At 42.3% G+C, this 8979-nt stretch overlaps 1 protein-coding gene across 10 annotated transcripts in view; it reads right to left on the bottom strand.

Moving 5' to 3' along the window:
• The window catches only part of tnikb (TRAF2 and NCK interacting kinase b), a 55977-nt gene extending 50932 nt beyond the window's left edge, over window positions 1-5045 (bottom strand). For 6 of the 10 annotated variants that reach the window (XM_084747751.1, XM_084747750.1, XM_084747749.1 and 3 more), the window contains exon 1: window positions 4480-5044. In XM_084747751.1, coding sequence (XP_084603877.1) covers window positions 4480-4587 — 108 coding nt within the window. In that variant the 5' untranslated portion in view covers window positions 4588-5044. Of the gene's footprint in view, window positions 1-4479 lie in introns of all 10 variants that reach the window. The other 4 variants (XM_084747745.1, XM_084747744.1, XM_084747743.1 and 1 more) reach the window with 2 other exon arrangements.
• Between the last annotated feature and the right edge of the window lie 3934 nt (window positions 5046-8979).

An 8979-nucleotide genomic window follows, 5' to 3' on the forward strand; every position in this document is an offset into this window, starting at 1 on the left:
TATCATGTTCTGTCCTTCCACATGGTGAGGACATTTTCCCACCTCTTATTACCTAATTAAATATAAAAACACACAACGCACCACATGTCTGAATTCAACACCGATTGTGTGTCCATCACCAGTGTGTCATCAAGGCTGCTCGGTAAGCAGAGAAATAATCGTCCCCCATCCTGAACAGAACACCTTTACTCCATATCTCTTATGATACCGCAGCGAAAAGAAAAACACAAAGTCAGAGGCACACAAAACAGGATATGTCTTTTGTCTGTACCTGCACAAAGTTAAAGTGTGTTGAGTTTGAGTCTCAAAATCTGACATTAACATCTGTAAACGGAGTATAATTCAGAGTGTGACCACTGACAATGACCGCAGAAACCCAGACACAAGATAACAGTGGACGGGTGAAGGCTAGCAGGTGAATTCACACACACACATACAGGTAAAACACACACACGCAGCCACACACAAACACACAGCAGATAATCTTATCTGCCAGCTGATTAAAATTCAATAAACCTCCCAAAACACAGATCTAGATCTTTAAGCATACCTGTGTGTGTTTGGTATTCGTGTGTGTGTGTGTGTGTGTGTGTGTGTGTGTGTGTGTGTGTGTGTGTGTGTGTGTACAGTAGGCCCCAGGAAAGCGTTATGGACTATTACAGTGGAGCCTCCTGAAGGGGATTAGCTTAAAAAGCAGTGTTCTTTTTCACTCAAGGTCAAACAGAAGCGCATCTGATCCTGGAAGACCGCGCCTCATGTGCACACACACAAACACAGACACACAACTACAAACACACACACCTGCACGTGCCCGATACATCCCTCACAAACTGTAGGACCACACACAGGAGAAAAACACCAACAAAGAAGAAAAGGGGATGGCAGGATCTGATGCAAATGTAACAAAAGGCCACCTGTGACTTGCTAGCAGACACACAAATACACAAGTCTGGACTCAAAAACATGACAATGAGACTGTGTGAGTGCAGCAGTCCCTCCAGGAAGTTGTGATGTCACATTTGCAACACGTAACACAAATTCAACCAATCCCTGTCAGTTCTGCACGACCTTGCAATTTTGTCCGATCACCGCAACTTTTCCGCAAATCTGATCGATCATCGTTGCTTCCATGAATCATAACAGTCCCCCGCGCAAAAGTCATGCATGTATGTCTCAATGAACTGAGTCAATGTTTTATTATCTGCAACAGTCATAAGAATCAGAGGTTTTTAGGCTCTTACGCAAATCCTTGATGGTGTCATTTTCTGGTGACAGCAACAAGTTTTTTTTTTGTACTTATTTGGAAGAGAAAAAAATAATTTCTGAGTTTGTGATTCATCTTTTCTGCTGCTGCAGTAGTTTTTGTATGCAGCAGATGATTCTAACAGACATTTTGGGTGTTGAGGGCAGGGTTATGCCAGAAAACAGCTTGTTCTTTCGACATGTCATCCGACATTTCCACATCAGCGGTTTGAATAATGTGACGGTTATTTTGTTTACAAGCTGTCTGATCGTTTCACGGCTCGTGTTCCTGACCCGACCTGGACTGTTCTGGAGATGTCGCCACATACCAACATCTGAGCAGGAAAGCTGGGACCAAAACTCGTGGACGAAACTAGAAACAAAGGTTTGAAATAAACGGGTTTTCCTTCTTGAATGAATTGCATTTTGTCTGAATAATGTTAACAAAGAATATGAAGGACATGACCTCCGTGTAGCTCTGTCAAGACTCTCTAACAGCTGCTGAAACTGTCCCTGACCAGAGCTATCAGAGGAACATGACCTTGTCTCTGGCATGTTGTACAGCAGAGCAGACTCTGTGTCAGTGTGGAGGATGATGGGAGATACGGCAAGAAGAGGAGGAGGTAAATAAGGAAGGTGAAGATGGGTCAAACTGCATGAGGAGCCCATCAAAGGAGATCATCTGGGAGCTGATGTGCTGCAGAAACAGGAAGTGTGTGTGTGTGTGTGTGTGTGTGTGTGTGTGTGTGTGTGTGTGTGTGTGTGTGTGTGTGTGTGCGTGTGTGTGCGTGCCTGCGACAGGCTTTACGTCACGTTGAAATGTTTCCCCCCAGCTCTCTCTGCTCCGTCCTGGGTGACCTAATTTTCTAGTCGTCATGCCACTAAGGGAGAGAGCGAGGATTCTCATTTTTTTTTACAAGAATCTATTCTGATCCTTCTGTCTGTCTGTCTGTCTCTCTGTCAGTGTGTGTCTCCATGTAACACACACACACACACACACACACACACACACACACACAGACATGCAGTCCCACGCGGTCGATCATGTCCAGACTTGATAGTTGCTCTGCAGGTACAAATGTGTTGCATAAGCAGCAGGAGAAAGGTGGAGAGCAGAGACAGGAGCTGTGCAGAATATCACAGAGGCCTCAGAGAGTAACAGATTACATGTTATGGGATTATGTAATTAGGATACAGATAGTAACTGTATTCCAGGACAATTGTGTACAAAAAAATTGTGGATTATTAGTAGGATTACAATTGTAAAATAAATTTTAACGTAAAGAACAATACCACCGTGCACAGTTCACACATTAAAACCAGCTAAGCTACAGTTCCCAATTCACTATCTACTGAAAAATGATTCACTGGGTGGAAATTGCATCACTGTTTTGTCTTTAAATCAGAAAAGAGGAACAGCATCACAGTACAGTGACAGTTACTCCATCAGCTGTGAAAATGCTGTCATCATCCAACAACTCAACATCTAAATTAAAGACAAATTTACACGTAAGACCAACCGCAAACGCAGAACAACCGATAATGGCCGCTACATATAACAACCACTGACTTAAGCTTCACAGAAAAACGGTTAATGTTAGCTATACAGATATCAAGTTAGCAAGCTAAGCTAACCTGTCAATACTGCTACAACTACTACTACTAGAGATGTTCCCTGTGGTTTAAAGTGAAATTTTAATTTATACAAGTCTAAAAGTAAGAAAACACTCAGAGTAGTAAAAAAATGTTGTAATTTATTAATCAATTGGGTTAAATACTTTACTTTAATCTGCATTTTAGTAGCCAATCAGGCGATCTGATCACAAATGGATCAATGAAACAGCGACATGCAAAGGAAAGACAAAACTAAACCCTGCAGCAGCACACCTTTGGAGTAAGGATGATGATGATTGATCATTAACCGATCAATTAACCAATCAAAAGTATATTCATGAATATTTAAGGAAAAAGCACAACATTTGCAGCCCTTGTTTGGGAAGGTGTCTGTGAGCACTGAGCAGAACAAAGGGGGCATTAAACATCACCTGTTAAAAACTAAACCTCTGAGTAGTTTTGGAGACAAATACTTTGTAATTTTACTTAAGTATATTTCTAACACCAGTAGTTTTACTTGTTGAGTAATACTAAAGCAATGTAACAGAACTTGTACTTGAGTACAGATTTTCAGTACTCTTTCCACCACTGCCCAAAAGTAACAGAAAGTTACATTATTTTTGTTTTATTATGACTGGTTTTAATTACTGACAGCTGACTGTTAGCAGGTAATTAATTAGTAACTGTAATACGTTTAAAGTAACTGTCTCAACCCAAGGCCTCACACACACACACACACACATACACACACACACACACACACACACACGTCACACACGTGTAGTTCTGCAGTTCATCTCGAGCACCTTTGATCCAAAAGACACTCTGAGTTGATATTTCTCTGAATGTATTATCACTGTGTTCCTTCACACACACTAACACACACGTTAACACACACACACACATTCCTGCACTGTCTCCCTCTGCACAGCTCCTACCCTCGCGCACGTGCGCGCGCGCATCCCCACAAACAGCCACAGTGCGATGCAATGCTGCTGTCGCCACAACATCACGAAATGGCGGAACTCGCTCCTGTTGCGGTTATCATCGCTTTATTCACGGTGTGTGTGTGTGTGTGTGTGTGTGTGTGCGTGCGTGCGTGCATCTGTAGCCTGTGTGTGTGTGTGTGTGTGTGTGTGTCTGTCAGTGTGTGTGTGTGCTGTGAATCTGTCAGTGAGCAGGCAGCTTAACATCTGCCCCACATAGTACAGACAGACAGCGGCCTCTATTATGCCAGTGTCTGACGCACGCGCGCGGTGATGGCGCACGCACGCGCACAGCAGCAGCAGCAGCAGCAGCTCAGGGCCTCATCACATCACGTCCCAATTATTAAGAAAAAAACATCAACAAGACAACAAACAACAGGAGTGTTAACCGACCTGATGTCCTCAATCACTACAGCCCACACACACATGCACACACATGCACACACATGCACGCGCACGCACACCACCAGAGCCAGATGAAGGCGCAGGGAGACGCGGAGAGGAGAGGAGAGGAGAGGAGAGGAGAGGAGAAGGGGGGGTGGACAGGTGCTCACACACTCGCGCACGCACGCACGCACACACACACACACAGGCAGCTCATGCGCGTGCACAGAGCCGTAAGGGGGACGTTATTTACCCGTAGTGCAGACAGGTCTATCTCGTCCAGACTCCGCGCAGGGGAGTCGCTCGCCATGGTGCTCTCGATGTGAACGGGACTCAAGATGGAAGCTTCCTCAACGACCATCGACCGAGAGGTGCAGAGCGGCGGGGAGGAACACACACACAAAACACTCCTCTAAAAAAAAAAATAAAACAAATAAATCCCCCCACCCACCCCGAAACAAATCCCCGAAAATCCGTGCGAGGGAGGCGACGCTTTCCTCCCCGTGAGGAGAAGTGACCGCTCCAGGAGAGGAGAGGACAGGAGAGGAGAGCAGAGACGGAGGAGGAGGCGATGTGCGCGGCGCGGCGCTCCAGGTGCTGCTGCTACATGCTGCTCCGCTCCACCGTGGATCCGCTGCTACATGCCTCCTCCACCTCCACCCCGAGCCTGGACCGGACGAGCAGAGACACACACACCGAGAGACGGAGAGGACAGACAGCAGCCGAAGAGAGGACACACTCCGTCCGTCCGTGCGTCCGTCCGTCAGTCAGTCCGTCTGTGAGGCGGAACAGCAGCGCGCTTCCCGGGAGTGGCCTGTGAGGAGGCTGCGCTACAGACAGAGACGCCCACAATGTCATACACACACACACACACACACCTTCAGTGTGGTAGGCAAATTCACACAGCTGTCTACTCCTGTATGGCAGCTCATTAAGGACAAAACTAAGTGGTGATCAATCAAGACTCAGAGCTGCAGGTCACAGTCCGTGGACCTCAGTGTTTTTTGCCAAAATGTCCCGTAAAACATCCACATGGGACATTTTTCATTTATGACTTCATGTCACACCAGTCCACTTAAAGGCATAGTTCGGGTTTTTTGATGTGGGGTTGTGTGAGGTAGGCCACTTATCACAGTGTGTAAAACTGAAACGGAAGTGAAAATCCCATTCATATTCTGCAGGATTTAGATTATTAGTCATATTCAGGGCTGGGAGGGTTACTTTAAACATGCAAGTATCACAATATTAAAGTAATGTAACTTGATTCCTTTCCATTACTTTTGGGATTACCTCAATATAAAATGCATATAAAATTGTTTGATATTTTGTTTTTAGGTTATTTTCTTAATTAATCGATCATGAAATATCAGAAAACGGTGAAAATTGATCCTTTCACAATTTTGTCAATTGAAAAACTATTATTGGAACAATTTTTCAACTACTGATCAAATCTGGCACTAATTTTTCCACTAACTGATTAGTTGTTTGATCCATAAAATGTCATAAAATGGTGAAAAATGTTGATCAAAGTCCAAGATGACAAATTTATTGTTTTGTTTACAACTGAAAGATATTCAGTTTACTGTCAGAGATGAGTGAAGAAACCAACCAATATTCTCTATTTAGAAACTGAAATCAGGAAAAAAAAGATATTTTTTATTTCAAAAAATGACTCGATTTACCAATTATCAAAATAGATGTAGATTAATGTAATTAAGTTAATTAAGTTAATAAAAGATAAACTATTATCTATATTCAGAGGCAAAGTCAGACCACTATGAGACCTAACTTTAAAAAAATATGAACTGCAGTCAGTAGTGAGAGAAAAATAAATTTTTGATCCCGTTTGAATTGTGCAACAAATTATGCAATGTTTGTTCAATTAAAAGATTATTTTACAAGTCGATTAAGTCACCTTTTGTCGTAAAACTGTTAAAGTACAATACTGCAAAGATATGTGATGTAATTAAAAAGGCTACACACCAAGAAGTTGCGTAAGTGACATCATGATTTTCTGACATCAGCCCACACCTCCAGCTAACCCATAAGCTACTGTAGCTAATGTTAGCATTCAACTACTTCCTAACTAATTTTTCCGTTTGAAATTGTTACATGATACAATTGGGAAAGTGTAAATTAATTCTGAAATATCTACCATTGATATATTACAAGGAACTAGAGAATGAATGCAAAGATGGCGTCCATTCAGTCCAGTAAGAGTTGCGCACCTGGTGCATGAGCCAAAAACATTTTCTAGCTTCCACGTTTACTTCCTGGTTATATGGCCCACTGAACATGCACAATAGTGTTTGCATGGTTGAAGAAAGATTTATATTTGCCTTATATAACAGCAGTTTCCTGTCAGAAAGCTGTCTGACAGCAAGGTAAGGAGGTGAAAATATTCTAAATATAGTTTACACTTCAACTACTCCTTCCCCAAACTGGTGGCGCGCCAACATCCATCTACTGCAGGTAAAACACTGACCGTGGACATCATAAAACCTCACTTCAAATAATCTGAACTGTCCCTTTAAGGTAACATTCATGTCCTCCGTTCCAGCCTGTGTTCCAGTCAGAGTCCTAAAAATATCTCTTAAATGGCTAATATCTTTGAAGCACACAGAAGGTTGTTTAGCAAAGCTTCCAGCTGTTCTGAAGGTGTTTCCTGAACCCCCAAAAGACTTTTAACCATCTGGATGAAAAAATATTCCATCTGCTGCAGATAATAAATATCTTTCAACAGTTTCTCAAGTTGGTGCTGTATTTTTTAATCGAGGCAGCCTGAAATGAGACACAGTAAGACACAATATTAATGTCTTATTTTGTATGAAAATATAAAATATAGGAAGGTAACAGGTACAGAAATAACAATAAACACTAAATTCAGAATAATGCTAATTCAGGAGATAAACGGGGCTGAGATAGCAGCATTTCTGATGAGTTTAGCCTATGGTTGTGCGTCTGGGTGTGATACGTGTGTGTACCAATTTTTCAAGTTTAAAGGGCGTGGACAAAAGTCATGTCATATGTTCAGGCCTTTAATGAACATGTGAAGTTGGATGCCGATACGAACGTGTACACAGAAGTTAATACCATTTACGGTGTTCTTACGAACCTATGGTGCTGTAAGCGAACACAACTGGTGGACAGACTACAGGTGGAAAGGTTAAACAATTATACAGTTGTCCTCAATTCAGAAAAGTTCATTTAAGATTTTTGGGAAGCTAAGATGCTTCTGTAATATACGTCCTATCTTAAGATGGGATTCAAAATGTTCATCAGAGGCTCCTGTTTTAGCGGGAAAACTCCCTGTCAGCAGAGCCAGTTTTCCAGGCCAAAGGTAGGTTTTACGAATCAGTGAATCGGTCGACATGTCGAGGTTTCAGAGCGTGCAGGGGCAGATTTGTAAACACAGGCTTGAAAGCACATGCAGTTATGATCTCACACACCCTGCTGTCACTGCTCCCTGCAGCTGCTGACAGGTTTTCAACACCTGAGATTATTAGAGGACATCTGCCAGCAACTTTTGACTCACCTGCAGGACACACCCATAATCTGCCCTGAGGTTCATGTCTGTTTTCATAGACTGAAATCTGTTAGAGCAAACTGTACTTAAGAAGGGCTTAAGTGAATCCTGCATAATTACCAAGCATTAATTCGCAACCGTAATCCTAATTATGTTAATAATCAGGACACTTATGATTGTACAGTGTTATTGCTTTGCTGCCATGGCTGCTTACAAAAATATAAAAGTAAAAGCTCACTCCTGCTGGGAAAAAGAAAACCTGAAATTTTAACACATCACAAGTCAGAAATAGTCTCGCTGAAACAAAATTAAGAGATAATCAGTCAAAATTGCAAGAAACTGAGTCAGACTTGTGATTTATTAATTCTGAATTCATGTGGTTTTGGTAAATTTTAAGTTGGACCTACAGCTCTTAAAGATGTTGAAAATGTTGGTACACAATTTTGTGAGTCACTGATGTCATATACACAGAAACATGGCGGACCAAAGTAAACGCAAAGTAAGTGCTCCAATAACAGTTGAGAAAGCTTGGCACCCAGGAAAGCTTCCTCCTTTCCTGTTTCCTGTACTTAGATACCCTGTGTCCTAGACTCCTAGACAACATCTGATATCTGATGTTAGCAAAACACAAGCTATCTATCTAATATCTAACTATCTCATCTATCGTAAAATAAGATTATATGTTGCTTTCACAGATCTCCCAGTAACATATTCAAATATCAGATGAAGCTGATGGGGAAGACAAAGAAAGTTATGTGAGCAAAGAGATCTGAGGCTTAACAGTCCCGTAAATGCAGGCTCACTATTTTGTCCTTGGATGTTAGTAAAATGAGGTTTAGTCAGCTTCCCTAACAGCCTCCACTCTTCTGTTTTTTGACAGAGTGGAGCTCAGAGCTCTGTGCAAACCAGTCAAGATCTTCCACACCAAACCGAGTAAGCAAATAAATCATGGAGCTGGCTTCATGCACTGGAGCTGTGTCATGTTGAAACAGGAAAGAGACAAACACAAACTGTTGGCACGAAGCTGAAAGAACTCTTCTCTAGAATATCAGTCTGCAGCAGCACTGACAAAGACGCAGACCATAAGCACTATAAAGGATATCAGTAGTCTGGGGTGTCCATAGACTTTTGGCAGTGTGAGATCCAGTTTATGTTTCTGTGGCGCCATCCAGTGGCACAAAGGAGAAGTGCAGGAGTGAGGGATTTGAGGTTTTCTGAGGACAGAGT

This window comes from Lutjanus erythropterus, chromosome 21 (assembly GCF_056507025.1).
Source record: "Lutjanus erythropterus isolate fLutEry1 chromosome 21, fLutEry1.hap2, whole genome shotgun sequence".
In the NCBI taxonomy this organism is placed as follows: Eukaryota; Metazoa; Chordata; class Actinopteri; order Lutjaniformes; family Lutjanidae; genus Lutjanus; species Lutjanus erythropterus.